This window comes from Symphodus melops, assembly GCF_947650265.1.
Source record: "Symphodus melops genome assembly, chromosome: 1".
Lineage (NCBI taxonomy): Eukaryota > Metazoa > Chordata > Actinopteri > Labriformes > Labridae > Symphodus > Symphodus melops.
The window spans coordinates 4956055-4975226 of NC_136691.1; the positions used below are offsets into that span (position 1 = coordinate 4956055).

General features: G+C 42.2%; 1 protein-coding gene across 2 annotated transcripts in view; it reads right to left on the minus strand.

The window, feature by feature from the left end:
- Positions 1 to 6860: 6860 nt before the first annotated feature.
- Positions 6861 to 19172, minus strand: part of jag2b (jagged canonical Notch ligand 2b) — a 43427-nt gene continuing 31115 nt past the window's right edge. For both annotated transcript variants that reach the window (XM_079368892.1, XM_079368891.1), the window contains 15 exons: positions 18838 to 19011; positions 15583 to 15745; positions 15311 to 15472; positions 15107 to 15220; positions 14856 to 14969; positions 14552 to 14665; positions 13845 to 13961; positions 13534 to 13561; positions 12903 to 12988; positions 11687 to 11800; positions 11365 to 11480; positions 10680 to 10937; positions 10443 to 10574; positions 9928 to 10078; positions 6861 to 9814 (listed from right to left, as the gene is read on the minus strand). In XM_079368892.1, the coding sequence (XP_079225018.1) occupies positions 9282 to 9814; positions 9928 to 10078; positions 10443 to 10574; positions 10680 to 10937; positions 11365 to 11480; positions 11687 to 11800; positions 12903 to 12988; positions 13534 to 13561; positions 13845 to 13961; positions 14552 to 14665; positions 14856 to 14969; positions 15107 to 15220; positions 15311 to 15472; positions 15583 to 15745; positions 18838 to 19011 (2376 nt within the window). In that variant the 3' untranslated portion in view covers positions 6861 to 9281. The remainder of the gene's footprint in view (positions 9815 to 9927; positions 10079 to 10442; positions 10575 to 10679; positions 10938 to 11364; positions 11481 to 11686; positions 11801 to 12902; positions 12989 to 13533; positions 13562 to 13844; positions 13962 to 14551; positions 14666 to 14855; positions 14970 to 15106; positions 15221 to 15310; positions 15473 to 15582; positions 15746 to 18837; positions 19012 to 19172) is intronic.

Here is a 19172-nt window from a genome sequence, read left to right on the forward strand (position 1 = left end):
TCACACAACCCCGATTTTCACTAGAATCTGATTTCTACTAACACAACCACTAATCTAGTCGGATCAGTTTGTTGAAAAGTCTAGTCTCGTAGTTATTGAGCATATGAGTCTATAACCTGAAATCTTTGATCCCTCAGTTTGAACGGATGAAAGGGATCATTTGCCTTAAGAACTCAAAGTGATATCCCCCTTTCACTATTACTTTCCCTTTCATTTTGGGCATTATAATTGATTTGATTGAGTTCGGATGGAGTCGACCTCTGATCAGCTATCTAAGCTCAAGTCTTTCAAGTGTCGAGTAGAGAGAATTGATTGCAGTATTGGATTGGTTTCTCATTCATTGATTTTTGTTGCACATTGGGGTGTCACTTTCCCCCCGTTTCTATTAACACAAAAAGGAGACGCATTTTAACCTCAATTAGTCATCCACAGCTGATAACTGTTTTGTTCTGGTTTGAGTAAATAGGTCAAATAGGACAAGCAAAATTCATCACACATTAGATATATTTTTCAGAAAGGTTATGTTCAGAAAGAAAGCTCAAACATTCTTAACTTCACCGAGTCACAAACTGTATGTTAGTTAAGCCTCAGGACAGAAAATACTTCCTGAAATACTGTATATGTTGCCTGCGTAATTAAATTTAATAACCAGTCAATCAGGAAAAAATGAATGATAACTAGAATAACCTTTTATGCTTAAGCTTTTTTACACAGTGATGCTGTGTAAAGGGAATGTAAAAACTTGCCTCTTCAGAGAAAAAGCCCTTGAGCAAGGCATCAAGCTCCTACATGCTGTAGCTGAGCTGCTCACTGTTTAATAATACTGACTGTCTAAACATGAAGAAACACTTTGCTTTTGATTGTCTTTAATTCTGTGGAATAAAAGTTCAGTGTTCAAGATGTAAATCAGAGCAACATGTACGAGTTTTTAAACATTTAATTTACTGTACTCAATCACTTTCACATCAACATTATTTCTCAAACACACTGACACGCTCTTTGTTTGACATGGCTCAAGGCTACATATTTCTGACAAGCCCAAACCAACCAAGGAATGTTATGATATTACAAAATCACTGTTTTATTATGTCCTTACATATCGTGGATCAAACGCTTCAAGGCTAAATGAGTCACGCAGCAAGGTGTGTCAATAAAAACATGACTTCAACGTACAATAACAAAATATTTGTGCTTTTACAGAAGCAAAAACCTATCTACACTAACATGGATTTTGTCAAGCTTAGCGGCAGTAAACAAGTTAAAAAAACATTGTGTGAATCTACAACATCAATGCTAAACGACTATATATTCAGCCAATATCAGATATGTTTTCAGCAAGTCATGCAAATGCATATTCTGCCTGCAAACAACACAAATAAGCAGCCAGGAAACGCCACACAAGCAAAACTACAAGAGCTCAACTTAGTTAGCTGCATTGTTAGCTTACAGAAGTTTTTCTTGTTCATAAAGTCATTGAACACAATGAAAAAGAATAAAATGTTCATTTTACAATATGTAAGTTGGCACAATTTGCATGTAGGCCTACTTACACTTGGATTGAAGCTGTGCGGCTGCTCTGCATCTCACCAGGAAGTAAATCCCTGAAGACTTGACAGCAGAACAGGAAACACAAGGAGTGGAGTTAGCTACTCGCGTGAAAACTTAGCTAGTAAAAAGTGGCAGAAATCAGTCATGGCGCAACATAGGCCTAACCAGACTTTAAACGTCGTTATACCCTATAGTGCCAAAGGTAGCATAAGTTGTTTAACAGCATCTAGCTAGAAATTCTGTTTACCTGCAGTAAGCCTACAGTATCTAAAGTTAGCTTCTCTACAGCGAAAGAAAATGAGGGACAATAAATCAATCCCCAAGCTCTAACACTTAAAAACCCTAAACCTAAAACCCTGTTCTATTGTTCTATTATCTGTGCAAGATCACCTTGTATTTAGTCTGTAAGGCCTTTTCTATGTCACATTAGTTTAAAAAAAATGTAAATATTGTCATAAGATGAGTTGCTAATGGCCTAGTGGTTCGGGGCATGCAGAGAATATAGTGCTCTAAGCGGGACATCCTGGTTCAGGTGTGACCTTTTCCTCATGTTATGACCTACTCTCTCTCTCCTGATTGTCCTATCTAAGTAGAGGACAAATGACGACTCTGTGCTCCAGACAACATTTTTAGTCTTTACAGAATATCTTCTTTGTATTTTTACCAAAAACCCAGTAGATTTACTTCCAGTACTGTTCAAAGACCTTTCGTCAGAAACTTGTTGAAAACGGCTTATAATTTCCCTTCATCTTCACATATTTGGTGGCATATATACTGTATATCTTCATTTGATGTGTAGGCTAGTCTGAGGCTTTTTTAAGAGTAGCTCCGGAGGTCATTTTACACTCACGAATGTCACTCAGGTTGTGTGAGGTGCAAAATGACCTTACATATCACTGTACATGGTGTTATGTTGCACTGCTCACTGTCACTTTAGCGTGTACAAACAGACATAGTCTACATGGTATATGTTGAGGCAAACATAAGGAAGGAAGATTGCATGATGATATCTGGAAAAAGAAAAGCACAGTGCAGAGCATACCATCTTACAGTGCGCCTGTTCACATGACCAAAGGCTATATGTGTGTGTGTGAGCTGCATATATTCAGGAATTATAAACCCTTTCTTCGGTTCATCCCACCAGCTGCTAAAGGCCAGATTCTCTTCAGAGATATCCAAATGAGCAGTAGGTACACAATTGCACACTTAGTGCTGCAGGAATAAGTGTGCATGTGTGATAAAATGAACAAATACATGGACAAGAGCCCCCAGCTGAAAGCGAAGCCAATGCAAATTCACAGTTTGTTTAGCCTCCTCTGACCTTTGACTTTTCTGCCCTGCAAAATCCAACATGTGTTTAAAGTGACTTCAATTGCTTTGAAATCTCTGAGGTATCTCGTAAATATGCATTTACAGCATTTTCACAACATGTAAGGCTGTTTTTGCTCTTTTAGGTAGAAGCCATAGCTGAAGAAATGTAGGCAACACTAGTGGTATCATGGGAATATGTAGTTGAACTTTAGTTGGCCAATTCACAGCTGGCCAGGGACTACAGCTGGAAATCAAAGCTGCTTCTTTCAAAGGGGATTGTCCATGAAATAATAAACTAATAAAGTAAACTAAAAAAGAGACGGTGACGCTTTTATTTGACGTACATCAGAGAGTAAGTACAACACAAGCAAGGGTCAAGAAAAGGAAACAACACCAGTAAGTGCAAACGCACAGCTTTAAGTCCAATCGGACACACAGGTGCTGACAGGCAGTGCATGAAGGCAAAGCTTTTAGTAAAGTTTATTCACATGTCTTCTGAGCATTTGTTGACAAATGCACAATGCACACACACACACACACACACATACATACTGAGCCTTTATGGGGCCCTACCTCCTGGTGCATAGCATAACAGTGTGGGTCACTGCAGAGGCAAATCAGACCTGCAATGCCCACCATCACACACACACACACACACACACACACACACACACACACACACACACACATAAAAACAGTCAGTTCACTGTGGTTTGTTTCCCTCAATGCCAGCTGCAGCCCGCTGTCCATAAGCACGTGCCAGTTTGATGTCCCATAAGGGCCATGTTTGGTTTATGACAGTGTGTGTGTGTGTGTGTGTGTGTGTGTGTGTGTGTGTGTGTGTGTGTGTGTGTGTGTGTATGCGTGCGTGTGTGTGTGCGATGGAAGGCTTAGCCTAAAATCCCGTCACCCAGCTGCCCGCACTGTCAGATGGTCCCAAAGACCCACATCAACAGATGTACAGAGCAGCGATGGAGCAGGAGCACAAAATAACATCTCACAGTCAGTCCGTCTCTTGCAGTCTGTCTGTATCACAGAAACCTCAAAACCCCTCTGCTTTAATACAGATACACAGATTAAGCAGTCACATCCTCTTCATACATTTTCCTCCTCAGTTTGTGAATGCTTTCTGCCATTTTGCCCTCAGTGTAGCACTACTTGTTTACAAATGCAGCATGGGTGAGTTGTCCTTGGCTGTGGTAAAGAGCCACTTTCGGAACCTGGTGTCGGTTTACTGATGCAGTCTAGGATCAGAGGTGTGGGGGCCGCTAATGGTGACAGACATAAAGGAAACTTGGCATCACATCACATATTTTGCTTTGTTCCAAGCAATGCCAATAAATAACTTGGTTCATGCTCTAACGTGGTAAATGATTGGGCAATAATAGGAATTTTACTAACTTTAAAAGAAAAAGTTTTAGTTTATGTTGATTGGTGAAACAACAAATACAAATTTAAATCTGTGAGTGTATTGCTTGCTGCACATTTCAAAGCCTATTGAGGTAACTATTTTTACTTAACTGCAAGAAATTACAATCCGATTGCATGTGTTTCGATTGTGCAAGGTAACCAGAGCAGCCGCTGTAAGTTTTAATTTTCACATAAACATCATACAGTCCAGTCTGAACTATTCGGTGATCACTGAGAAAAAAAGTTTGTAATTTTAATTTTTTTTGTCAACCACTTTAAGTTTCATCTTAGACCGTCACACATTACCTGAAGTCAACTACCGATACCAGTTATTGTACTCTGGTAGACCAGAACAATACAAGGCCAAAAACTGACTGTAACACCCATATGTAATGATGTGAAATCTCATGTCACAACCACTGGCACATACTGTATATCCGCTCTATCACCCTCCACCCCTCTGGTTTCAGGCTTTACACCAGATTTTGGAGCCTGGCTTTCAATTTTGTGAGGTTTGTCGCTAACATTAGCTGAGAAGAGCAGCATCACTGGTTGTGTTTTCGTTATACTGAAGGTGTTAGATTTGGGTGAAGACCAGGGACCAGCTCACATTGTGACACAACAGCTCCCTTCTATATACGAGTTGCCCCTTTTATTTGTATGGTCCAAAAAGAAACAAAAATGTTTTCATCCTGTCATAAAGAAATAACTTGGCAATATATTCCCAAAGGACAAATTGATACTTGGACTACAGGACCACGCCCTACTTCTGATGATTTTAAAGAGATCCATACTGTATATAAAATATCTGTAATCACTATCAGCCCTGCTCTCCTCTCCTGCCTGTGACTCCACTACTTCCACTAAGCTGTGTAAGTCGATCTTGCCTTTCCGACAAGGGAAGGTCCTATTAGCGCCAGCCGGAGGAACCCATGGGAGTGAGGAGTAGAATCGTCCCACCCCACCAGCACCACTCCACCAGGCATCATAACATTACTCATGAAACATTCACATCCTTACGTGGCCAGGAGGATCACGCCAGCCTCCCATTGGCCGAGACTGGATCGGCCCAGAACAGGAGAGAAAGCGCTATTGGAGCGTTGGGGGCGATGTATGATGGCAGGACGGAGGGGAGGCTGGTGAGGTTACTGGTCGGATCGATCCGGACCATCCTCTGCTCCACACAGACGAGGGCAAGGGCACGGACTGCAGAGTTTCACAGTTGCTAATCTTGTTTGTAAAGCAACAGTAAAGAGGATGGAAGTTGATGTTTATACATTTAGTTTTCTTCATGCATTTTAAATAAGACCGCTTTGGTCAAATTTGAACATGGGTGAAATAACTGGAGAACTGTTATAGTCAGTGTAAAAAACTCAGCGGTAGTACTCCAGTATGTTTGGTTTGTCCAAAAACTTAATTGTGAACTTATTTCCCTGGACCAGCTTTGTACTGAGAAATATTTGCATGAAATGAGAAAAAAAAAGATTTTATTTAAAGGATGAGGGTCATGATATTGAATTGAATTATCCTCTTCATTTCAACAGTTTCTCAACAACATGACTGGAAATATTTGGCACAGTTTTTAAAGTTAAAAATGGCAGTGGCGTCGTCAGCCCTGGGTCTTTTAGTGAAAAAAGAAAAGAAGAGGCGACAAGGAAAAACCGCACTAATTGGTGAACGCATGGATAGTGGCATGGTCGAGGAGCTTTTCTGAACTAACCTGTCGAGAGCTGGAGCTAAATGAAACCTCTGAACAGCCAATCACAGATATACCTCTCACTGTCCAAAAAACTAGGGCGACGACTGTTCACGGCCGACAATCTCCTTGGCGTGCCAGGGCCTAAAGTTGTCACAGTACTACTAACAACACAATTATGTTTAATCCAAAAAAAGTCTGCTAACTTTTTAGCCAAGTGAGGTTTATCAGAGTGATTTAAGTGGAACAGCAGTGAGCCTAAATAATCTTAATTAGCTGAAAGACGCTAAAACTTTTTAGAACCAAGTGGTCAATTCTGATTTCTGCAAAATGCATGACAAATATTTGTATTGTTCTTACCAGATGAGGTTTTTTTTTTTTTTTTACATTTAATTTCTTTTTACAAAAATTAGATTTCCTTTACGTTATTGAATTGAACATAAAATTAATCAACCAGTACACAATGTGCAGCAGACCTTGAGGTTAGATCTGTGAGCTGCTGTATGAAATGTCAAAAAACTGTCACGCTCAATTCTTTAAACTGGAAGAAATGATGGAAGGGTTTGAAGCTAATAAGGTTTTAACGTCTAAAAAACAAAGCAAGTGAAAGTGAGCAGATCTGTAGTCCGGTTTGTGAGCTCCTCTTGCACACCAGCCTCCAGTTGTGAGATGATTATTGGGCAGAGCTTTTCCAACATCATGTACTGAAAACCAAATATTACAAGCGCAATGAAGATGTGTCAAAACTGCTTTAATAAATAACTGGGATGATTAATTGGAACAATGAAACATCCACTAAAAGAATGGAAACCTTTGCACTTTGTATAAAATTAACTCAATGTCCCTTGAAGAATAAAATGTATACAATATGCATTTCAGCTTTAAACACCAGCAGTGATGCATCATTAATTCTTTATTTTGTGATGTCCCATATACAGAAAATCCGATGGCGATTTGAGACAATGACATGATATCAAAAGGGGTAACTTTGAACCGAGTTGGTAACTTAAAAAAACAAAACAAAAAAAAAAACATCTGCATGGTAGCAAAACATCTGCAAATATTGTTCCCTTCATTAAAGCCTTGAAACCAAACATGATTTGACCTACTGACATCCACATTCATGACACTCCCAAGAGCCATGGTTGTTGTTTTATCTTTTCAAGCCTCCATCGAGTGTTTTATTCCAGAAAATCTCAGAGATAGCAAAGTGAGACGAGGAGAGCACTTTTTACTCAGGCGAATAAAACACGCCACTCAACACCACACACACTTTTAAAGAGTTACTTCCTTAATAGTGAAAACAAACCAACAACATAAAAAAGATGACTGTTGATTAGACAAAGTGTGCACTACATTAAGGCACCTGAAACAAAGGGGCTTTGTGACGGGTTTAGAAATGGTTTGAGAACTTCTTAAGGCTATAATGTCAATAGTTTGGCGTCATTTTCTGCCAAAGGCTACGGTTCAAGTTTTTTTTTGTTTTTTTTTTAACATAATCCAAAATAAACAGAAAACTGTCACTACTTTATTGGAAAAGATTTTAAATATAACTAGAGAATCAAACGATTAGCCAGACCAGATTAAATAATTAGATTAGTTTTTTGTTTTTTTAATCATTGGCAGAAAATTAACAGTACATTTACATTATGGCCACGCCTATTTGTGATGTCACAGTATGCATTTTCTGGAGCTATCAGGCAAATCAATACTGTAACGTCACTTAGGAGTTTTTTTTTTTAATAATTTCCCTGACAAAGTTTTGACTTCCACTGTAAAAATCCCCAGGTTAAAAGTACTTCTCTTTAATATGGCGGGTTTATTGGGAAAGACCAAGAACACGTTTTAGATTTCGTTTTCTCTACAGATATTTCACCTTTAATAGAGAAAATGAAGTGCAAAGGGATTAGGATTGATTTGGGTCAAATATTTTAGCAGTAAAACTTTTGTTGGATTGGACTACGAGAAGTTGTATTTTGCAATACTTGAAAAAAAAAAAGAAAAAAGAATTATATAGTCCTGTTGCATCGTGCAAAGTGAGGGCAAATAAATAAAAGGAAAACGCCAAGTTTGTTGATCTGCCTGGGGAGAGTTATTTGAAAATATTTAAGTACAAAAGGACATCTCCATTTTGTATTGAGTAAAAAAAAAAAAAAAGTAGTGCAAAAAATATAAATGCATCCTCGCTGACAAACCATTTATAAACCCTTCAGAAATTCCTCTACAGGTGATACCTCGCTGTAAAAATTCTTAACTGTGGGACTCTGGATATGAAGTGGTATAAAACGTGCCTACTTGACTGGCATAAATAAAAGGAATGGCTTTGTAAAAAAAATAAAAAATAATATTAATAATAATAATAATAACAATAATAATAATAATAAAAATGTGTGACTTGTCTTTAAGTTACTTATTTCAAATATACACAGCGACTCCTTTAGTATTTACACATATGTACAGAGCATTCATTTCTGTTTGGAACAAATACCTTGAATGGCGTTGCTGTGAAATTGAACTCTCTAAATGTACACTTATATCCCTTTTGAGATTTGAGAACAAGGAGGTCAAACTGGGCAGCGCGACTTGAAGCCTCGACACGGCTCTAAGAAAGGCACTTGCTACCAACTCAAATACTGCAAAAAATCCTCAAACAGAGCTTTCAGCCAAGACAACTGAGAGACAGGAAAAAAAATGGAAGGCCACATAGTAGGCACTGGGGTTTCTGTCCCCTCTCCCCTCCAGGCCAAATGTTTTGGTAAGGCTGGCGCATGACGGCCACAGGTGGAAGAGACAGAGCAAAGGCAGGGTTTCCTCTGTTACTGTGGCTGCAACAGTCCTTTCTTTCTTTCTAAAACCCTTCTTTTACCATCTCTATTGTGTGTCTACCCCCCTCACAGACACTGAACAGGAGCCTGCTGATAATTGAACAAAATGAAAATCATCTGTAAACCCCAAAAAGCTTTTTTTTTTTTTTACAAGTTGTTCTCCTCTCTTTGGAACAATTCCATAAACAAAAATCGCAGAGCTTCTTTTGCCTCCTGGGAGAGAAAAAAAAAAAAAAAAAGTTTAATTTCAGCTTTCTTTGTACACAAATAAGGAACAGAAGCAAAAAAAAAAAGGATGTTCACTTTTCTCTGGCCTCCTAGATCCAAAATCATTTCAGGTGACAGTGACGAAAAAAACATGAAAACAAAGCAAAGAATGGCTTATTAAAACACAAAGCCTGTTTTTCTTCCAAAAGTAGTTCAGAAATTAGAATAGTCGCTGCCTAGCAGCTTCTCTCGCTTCCACATTGGGAGTCCTTTGTTTAAATTTCTTATACACAATGGTCTCTGAGGTCTTTTTGACCTGTCAAGGCTTCACGGACATTTTTCCAGCGGTTGTCTTTGGGACTATAGCCTTGGGTCCGGTGGGGCGCTTTGAGTGGTGAACTGGAGCTGTGCAGGGTACAGATCACTCCCTCACTGGACTTCACTGCAGTCTCAGAGTACATATAAACTTGCTGCTTCCCAGCCTCTGCTCCACCACACTCCTCCTCAAGCTCAAGTTCGCCTTCCGTCTCCTCCTCCTCCTCCTCCTCTCCATCATCACACGTCCGACAGGAGGGGCCCATGAGCTTTTTGCGCTCCTGCTCAGCCTCCCTGTTGCTCTCTTTCAGTTGCTGCTGCTGCTGCTCACGTCCCACGATGAGCCGAAGTGGCTCCCACTGGTTGTTCACGTTGGCGTCAGCAGCTGACCGTACATTCCTCTCGCGCTCTTTTCTCCTTTTGCGTGTCCACCAAACACATACAATGATGCAGAAGAGGCAGAGCAAGCAGAAGAGCACACACAGTAGAGGCACCAGATAATCTGTCGACATCACAAGAAACATAAATCAGTTGAAGAAGTAAAAGGTCACTAATCAGAACGGCATGGGGCCCATGACAAAGCCTTGCGGGACACCTTTGTTAATTATTACTCACCCACTGAAGGGGACATGATTTGTGTCTCAACTTTGACCTCAATGACAGCTAGCATGATGGTACTGTTGTGTCGCTTGGATAAGGTGCCCACTATGGCGTTGGCTGCCTGCTGGATCAGACTGTGGTCTGGTAGATCTTCTGGCTGGAAAGACTGAAAACCAAAACAAAATTGGAAAAATAAATAAAAGAACAGGAATGACCTTCATTCCTGTTCTTTTTGGTAAAGGTGATTTGTTCTGCAATGTGTTGTTTGTGGGGGTTTTTTTTATTGGAATTTGCTTCTCTGTTTATATGTGGGTTGTTTACTTATGATTACTATTCTGGAGGCAGGTAAATGTGTGCAGCTCTTGGAGATAACCTCAAGCAGACATTAAAGGCTATCATATCGAATGGTACTGCTGTGTCTGGAAAGGTGTAAGAACAAATGTAAAAGACAGAAGGATTAAAGTAAAAAGGAAAGAAGAGAAAAAAGTGCTGAAGTAACCAGGTTAAAGTAGCCTGGATCATTTACTTACTATAGCCACCTCTACAGCGTCCTGATTGGAGTGAGACAGGTCACAGAGCAGGAGGAGGCTGTGTTTTTTTGCCAAGCTTCTGGTATCAGGAAGATACCTTAGCTCATAGCAGATGTTCTCCACTGTTGTGCCCTGTTTTTGCACATATACACATTTATCAGCAACAAAACAAAATACCCTGAGATTGCCTTAATGAAAGCTCCACTGCCCCCAAGAAAGAAAACAGAGGGGACTCACTGTTGGTACTTTGTCTCTGTTGAAAACAAGTGTCAGCCGGCCACAGCTGTTGTCCAAATGCCCGCTGTTTGGCTGGCACTTTGTGGCTGTTTGTGGAAGTGAGCGTCCGGACATGGAGCACACACCCCACTCATGGCATGGGGGAGAGAAGCAGGTGAGGTAGCTGTGCTCCACACACTGCCTTCCAGTCGGGCAGGACTCGTGTCTCGGATCCTCACCTGATGATTTGAGCTGGCAGGGGCGACGACCACACAGCACCTGGTTTCACAGGGTTAAAGTGTTCACCTTCATAATCATCTACACTGTCTATTATATACATTTTGCCTCATAACAGGGAATAAGTGCCACCATCTTCTTCAGGGCTTAAAATTATTTTAGGTTGACTGTATCAACCAAAGCTGGCCCAGACTCCAGATTGGGGATCAATAGATTCAATAATAAACTTGCCTTTAGAATCAATTTTTTTTAAAAGTCCATGAAAAGGTTACAAAAGCCAGATCTTAATGTTTGTTTTATACAATCTCTGGTATTTGTGCTTTTAAATTAACTTCCAAATTTGTCATTTATTTTGTTTGAATCATCTGATTTGTTAGCACATTTCTTCATGGAAACATTGGCTGGTTACAGGTAACTGGACTTCCCTTTTCAGACTGTTGATTTGTAAATGAGGAGCAGACCATGTTACCTTTGTGCACTCCACTTTGCCATTGACGCAATGGCAGTTGTTGCACTCTTCCTCCCAGCGGCTGCTGTGGGGAAACTGCAGCCCGGCATAGTGACAAGTCTTCCCGATACCAACGACTGCAACCAGACAGAGAGAAGAGGACATGTTGAACTTCTGAGTGAGGAGTTCTAAACAGTTACTGTATTCATTGAGGAACAAGTTAAATCAAAAGTCCTGAATCAACAAGCCAAAGTACGACAATTTGACAACATTAGCCATGTATTGCTTTTATTTGCAGACTTAAGGCAGAGGATAAATGTGAAGAGAACAGAGGTGCATTTACAGTCTTGGCATCGAGCTCCTGTTCGACCCAGCGGACAGATGCACCGGAAACCGTTGATCTCGTCTACGCAGGTGGCACCATAGGCACAGGGTGAACTCTGGCACTCATTGATGTCTGCAAAGGGAAAGCGAGCATCACATTTAAAATTGGACACTAGACCGTGGAACACAACTTGTTTTTAAAATAGAGGCTTAAATCACACCAGAAAGACAAAATGCGTCTTTGTAGGACTGCTGTAATGCAACATGCTAGCATCAGTCAGTCACCCCTTCATTGAGCTCTCTGCTGTGTTATTTTGAAAAGTTAAGCTATGGTTGGCTTTTTTTTTCCTCCAGCTCTTTAGGTAATAGAAACTACTGCACATCCTCACAGACGAGGTTGGAAACAGAGCTCAGAAGCCTACGTGTCAAATGAATGTTTTTACCTCTGCAAAATATTGTTTTATTTACCATAATTACTTGTTCTAATGTCATGAAGAGTTAAAGAAGAGCTCGAAATATCTTCAGGTTAAATACTCCTATGACCACTTTTATCATCATTTTTGCCAATATTCTAGATTATTATATTAATATTAAATTAAATTATTACAATCTAGCAGTAATACATTACACTTTAAGGCTCCACATTAACTATTTATAGAGCAGGTTTCTCAATATGAGAAAACAAGTGAGTGTAATCCGATTTCTCTGAATACTTCTTGTGTCTTTTTTTCCTTTAAATTTCTAAGTTAACAAGACTGAATCGTCCCTACTCAGACCTGCACAGTTGTTTTTAGGAGGAGCTGCGACAAACATCAGTTGTACCGTTCACTTTAAATCCTCGAGAAACTTGACCATTGTCATCCAGATTCCACATGAACACAATCTGGAGGAGAATTCTCAAATTTAAGCCTGACAGAAAAGGTGAACGCTATCCGGCCCAAACAAAGGAACAGAGAAGAAGAATTTCGGGGTCACTGGGTAATTTGTCTTCAGTGCGTTTGTGTGACTGTGTGAGTGTGGAGGAGGGACCACCTCTGACCCCGGGGGCATTAAAGGACCGAGAAAAAGGGAGAGGGCGGAGTCCTGGTCTTACATTTAAGTGTCCATCTCTGTCTTGTACCCATTTTTCTTTTAGGCATTTCTTCGCTCCATCCATGTATCTTCTTAATGAATCTGTGATCTTCTGAAAGAGTGTGTAGGTAAAAAAAAAAAAAAGCTATCTATCAAATACTTACTGATCCTGCAGTCTGGTCCAGCAAAACCTGGAGCGCACTCGCACCGAAACCAGTTGACTCCGTCCACACAGATCCCGCCGTTATAACTACGAAGAGAAAGAAATAAAAACAATCAAATGAGTCTATACAAGAGCCACATCCTCTCCAGCTGCAACAAAACACATCCTTTGTGTGTGTGTGTGTGTGTGTGTGTGTGTGTGTGTGTGGTTAAAGAGGGGGAGTCATCAGTACAAGTCTCCACCTTTCAGATGCTAATAGTCGTGTCCAGTCCCCCCCCCCTCCCTGCCTCTCATCGTGCCTCTCCTCAAAGCCCAACTCACCCCCCCCCCCCAGGTCACATGGGAAGAGTGGACAATAATGCCCCCTCTCCCTCACCTCTCCATCCCCCACCTGAAATTATCTTGGGGTAGGTGGGACCCCCTAAAAAAAAAAAATCCTACTTCCCAATCTTTCTCTGTTCTTTTCAATAGCGTCCTTCTGTGAGAGATGCCACTTTGAGGACAGCTTCCACAGCTCTCAGCAAGCCCTCCAACTCTCAGACCGAGGTCTGCGTGAAGTGTGCGGGCGAGGGAGAAAAGGGAGACGGGGAGGAAGGGTTGAATGTGTGTGTGAGGCAGACACCAGTACTTACCATGGATGAGGATTACAGTCGTTTATATCTGTTGAAGAAAAGGACAAAAAAAAGAAGAAGAGATGTTTAGGGTTGAGGTCTTTTTTTTTTTGCACTGGTTGAACATTGGTATTGGCCAACAAGAGCTGAAACATCTGCTGTTGAGAGTCAAGGTTTTTTCAATGGGCAGAGGAATTAACCCGTTAGATAAAAGGGAAATAAACATGTCGGCAGTGTGGGAATCTTTGGGCGCACAATCGTCTCCCCACTGGTCAACATGCATCATATTTCTGGGCCTGACATAATTTTTCATACTGTGTAGAGAAACGTACTTTGTCCGCAGATGAGCCCCTCCCAGCCATCTTTACAGATGCAGGTGAAGGTGTCTCCTCCGCCCACACAGGTTCCCCCGTTGGAACACGGACTGGAGGCACATGTGCTGTTCTTGGCTGTGGGAGGAGAGAAAGCATCGGTCAAGGATTAGAAATACTGTGCAGCAGATTTACACAATAAATCAAATAGGAAAAAGGTTTGGTTGCAGCACTAAGCAGAGCTACAACTCTTCTTTCTGATATCTGACACTTTCCACTAAAAGTCAGCTTTTATGAACATCAGAGGCAGTAACAGTAATATTATGACAACACAAAACTTTAATAAGCTTCAATTACATTTTAAAAACAAATAATAATAATTGACTGAACCAATGAAAGCCATTCTTACATATTTAATGGACTTTTATATATAGATGAGGGCTGCACAATAAATCTTAAAGGTCCCAAATTAAACCCTTTTTGAGGTTCATATATTTATTTCATGTGCCACACGTGCCAAGTCTGATCTGATTGGTCGGCCGATCTGTTCTCTCGTATTTGGTCAGTCGTTTGGCTTTGTTCTTGATATGTCCCGCCCCTTTTACCATATTGGGAATGCTACGGTCAGTCCGACGGGAGTTTGTGGTTGCTACAAGGAGCCAATGGGCTTGCATCAGTGACATCATGGGTTTGTGATGTCAAACTTTAGGAGGCGCTCCAGGTCTCACCTGTGTTGCATGTGTTTCCTCCCCAACCAGGTGGACAGGCACAGCGGAAGACATCGCCGTGGTCGTAGCAGGTGCCTCCGTTACTGCAGGTGGTCGGATCGCACTGGCTCTCACCTGGATAAGGGAGACAGAGAAACACAGGTGTCAAACACGCACACACACACACACACACACACACACAGTTCTGCATCAGTAAGAAAACAGAGTCCAAGCTGTCTACATAAACAGACAAAGATGTGGAGCTGGGGCCTCAGTAAGCTTTGAACATAAACACACTCGTTAACACAGAGCAGACATAACTTACGGGAATGGCAGGTCTTGCCCTTCCAGTTGTCGGCACACTCGCAGTAGAAGTCGTTCACCAGGTCGACGCAGCGCCCGCCGTTCTTACACGGGTTGTGTCTGCACTCATTGACATCTGAAAAATGTACATGACTCAGTCTCTATGAAACTGTGATCCATTGAGTACAGAGTACTGAAGGTTTACTCTAACCATGACTTTTCTGTGTACAATGTTTCACAGTCTGACAAGACGAGTAAATATGAGGAACTCACTGAGGTCGCAGAGTCGACCCTCCCAGCCGTCGGGACAGAAACACTGAAAGGAATTTATCCCATCGATGCACGTCCCTCCGTTTCCACACGGGTTGTTGATACAGTCATTAATATCTGAAAAACGTTCAGTGAAAAGGTTTGAATAGTTCACACTTTGAAAACTTAAACAAAGGAGAAGGTTTAATGTTGCCTTAATGTACTCACTCTCGTGACAGTAGATGCCGCTGAACCCCGGGTCACACACGCAGGTGAAGTTTCCTGCCGGTTGGGTGATGCAGCGTCCCCGTGAGCCGCAGACATTCGAGGAGATGTGCCGCACTCCCGCTGAGTCGTTGGTTGCTATAGGAACAGTGCAGCTGTCAATCACTGCAAGAGGCAGGGGGAAAAAAAAAAAGAAAAAAGAAAAAAGGGTTCAGATTTGTTTGCTCTTCTTCGCCACAATAGATGAATAAATCAGAGCCGAGGAGTTCACTCACCTTGACACAGGCTGCTTTGGCAGTCCTCTTTGAGCCGCTCGCACGTCTTTCCCTCGTAACCTTCGGGACAGGCGCAGTAGAAGTCCTGATCCATGCTGTGACACTTGGCACCGTTCTCACAGGGGTTTGGCTCACAAGCATCAGCTGGAGACCAGCTGGAGACCTAGAAAGACGAGGCAAGAAGAAAATATCACAGTTAGGACTGAGAGAATATCGAGAAAGGAAATCAAGATTGGAAATGCAACTGAAAATCAGGTTTTCTAAATATATCATCAACGTTCCACGTGACAAACGATAACTTCCTTAGTTCTGCAGGACGTGTGTTGCCCTGAATCATCCAACTTATTTGACATTTATTTATCCCAGGTGAGAAGTTGAAACAGTCTTCTGCGACCTCTGAGGAGCTCCTCCAGGTCAGACAGCGGCTAAGCGTCTTCCCGTGAGAGCTCGAGGAAGGCGACAGGAAATCTGGCAACATGAGCCGACCTTTGGCTACGGGCCGACTTTAGAAGACTTTCAAACGCTGCTTTATCAAACGTCTTGGTTCACATTATTCTGCTTAGAAAAACTCTTTCAGATGCAAGCGGAGCCACATGGTGAATGGACTATTGAAATTCCCTCCAAACCCTCAGGTCACATCCACTCATTCACGCCGAAGAAGTGGGAGCAACTTGTGTTCGCTGCACGAGCTGCGGATCGAACCCCCGACATTCAAGCTACAGCCGCCCTGCCTGAAAGTCTGAGGTAAGTGAACGAGCAAAATCCGCCTCAGAATCTTTCCCGAAGCTCGTCTTGGGAATCGTCACTTTGGCTTTAACATCTTACTCAATTTAGAGAGAATCCTCCGAGACGGAAGACGGGTCTGACAAGAGAGAAGCATCAGCAGACATCAGACAGAAGACAAAGACGAGGACAAATACACCATGGGAAACAAACGTCTGTCATTCAGCTGTGAAACAGAGAGAAGCCTTCTAGAGGCCCTCGTGACATCGTTTACCATTTCTTCATGCAGAAATAGAGACATGGAGGACAAAAATCTCTCCGTTTATGTCAACAGAAGCCGACTGCGCGTAAACGCTGAGCTGCACCCGTTTGCCATTTAAGGTGCAGAACTGGAGTCAGTTGTCAGAGAGCAGTGTGAGTTGAGGTCTGCGGTCACAGTTTATTTTACCCCGAGTGTCAGGGCCACATACGTTTCGTTTCTTTGCTATTTGCGCCTGTGTGTGGTCAGAGGAGCGTGTCTGAGGAGAGGAGGCTCCGTAAATCTTCGGGTACATTAGTCTCACGGTGTGCGGCGCTCGCAGAGCAGGAGATCTGTTTCAGGGTCGTAAACAAGACGGGAATCCAGAGGCAGACATCTTCACTCGTGGTCGACGACGTTATGAACACAAATAAAAATCTTTTATTAAAGACGGCTGCTTAGTTTAGCTTCTTCTGTTTTTTGGTTACTTTGAGAGGGGCGTTCGTTCATCGACGTCAATGCATCTTGCAACGACTCTCTTCCTACCTCTTCAGTCTCGCTCAGACGATGAACCGGGTTCTAAAGCGTCAGAAACAGTTCAGAATTTTGTCACATAGCGGTCCACGTCCTTGTTTGAGCACCGTCTCCCACTGAGCGTACTCGAGTACACATGAAGGGCGCCAAAGACCACCTCTTCTTCAAGAGGACTCGGGCATTGCACCCGAGATGTTTGTGTTCACACTGATCAAATGAAGCTGACTTTGGGGTCAAGTGTACTCGGGTCAGGGCCGAATACACAACCCTCCCTTACACTCTCTCTCCGAGGAAGATTAGTGACATGCAGTTTTTAAGATTTCAGACATTTGATGGATCACATTAAATGCATCATGTGACCGAGCCAAATCCAAAAATCAGACCTAAAGAATGACAAAGCAGTTACTCTCACCATGACTTATGAGGGGTTTTTTTTTTCACCATGAATCAGAAACCTTTTCTGAGCTGAAATACATCACCACATCGTTGATCCTTTACTCAAAATGACACATGCTAACCTGCTGTATCATTACGGGAGGTCAAACATATTGAGGTCAAAAAGTTTGATGGTAATCCCCATGGTATGGCTGTCGTAATATTTCTGCTCGGACCAAAGTTTTGGACTTATTAAAAGGAGTAAATGTGCCATTTCTGCAGGGACTCAAGTTGTCCTTATTTCTTCTAAAGAAATCATTCAGGGCGAATCACCATTACACAATCCGACTCTGACTGGAGAGGAGATACTAATCATCGAAATATGAAGTCGGGGGCGTCGTAGTTTTGGCACAGCGGGGCAGGAATGTACACCGTGCCATAGCAAGCTTTTAAAGCTGTGTAGTATGCTGGCAGAGAGCCAGCGTCACCTCATTCAGAGAGGCTCGTATTTATAGTAGAGATGCTAAAACAGGACTGGCTCCTGACCAGCAATGTCCTCCATTCAGGACCCAGGAGATGCAGGGGAGTGTCGGTTTCCTCACGGCTAACCTACATTAGCTCCAAACACACACTTCAAATAGAAAGGCCTGCAGCAAGGACACACATATACTCTACAAGATGATCAGCATCGATCTCTGTGATGTACTCACTGCAGTCTGTTGACTTGCAGATCCTAAATAGTTTGTCCATTTTCAAAAGTACAATTAGTTGTCAATCAAAGAATTCATGTTTTCAGCATATCACCATGGCATACATGCTGTTGCTGTTAATGATGCTACAATACGGGCGTTTACTCTTTTAGTAATAAACCAACCAGATTCTGCTACAGCCTCTCTCAACCAATCATGCTGCTGCGGTCACATTTTTACATCTGCTCTCTCTCTCCCTTCAACAGCCAAGTTTGTCATTTCAGTCTGCGACCCTCCTCCGCCCCGGTCACCTCCCCTCCACCTCAGCTGAGTTCAGACCCAGCCTCAGAAACCCACTCCTCATTCTTCCATCACCACCCGGGTCTAGACTCCAAAGGGCGGGAATCTAATCACCAAAGACATCACACATGTATCTTTTCCCAAACTGTTAAAATGAGAAGTCACCAGAAACTCCTCACCCCATTAGTGCACGGTGCGTAAATGTAGTCAGGAAAGGATTGGTTTGTAGTTCTCTATCAGCAACTGTGTTTTTTCTTTGGCCAAAAAAAGTGTCAACAAACACTTGGTACAGGAAGTCCCTCATGTAAGGTGTCACTGCTTGATTTAACGGCTCTTAATAAAACCATCCAACGCCACGAGAATCCAGAGCTGTGATAGGTGCAACACGAGACTCACCTCACACAGCTGTCCGGCGAACTCTGGCGGGCACTGGCACACAAAACCGCCCAACACTGCGTGACACTGTCCTCCGTTCTGGCACGGTTTGCTCTCACACTTGTTCCTCTGGATCTCACAGTGAGTGCCGACGAAGCCTGGAGGACACTGGCAGTGGAAGCTCCTCAAGCCCTCCTGGAGGGGAAGAAAAAAAACAGAAAGCGAGGCAGATGATGAGTACAAGGGTAGCGACCTGTGGCCTTCAAGTACACCTGCTGGTTTGGTCCAAGTGCTATGTGTGAAAATAGATTAAATCCATGGATGACTAACAAAGGATTTTAGATTTCACATATTTA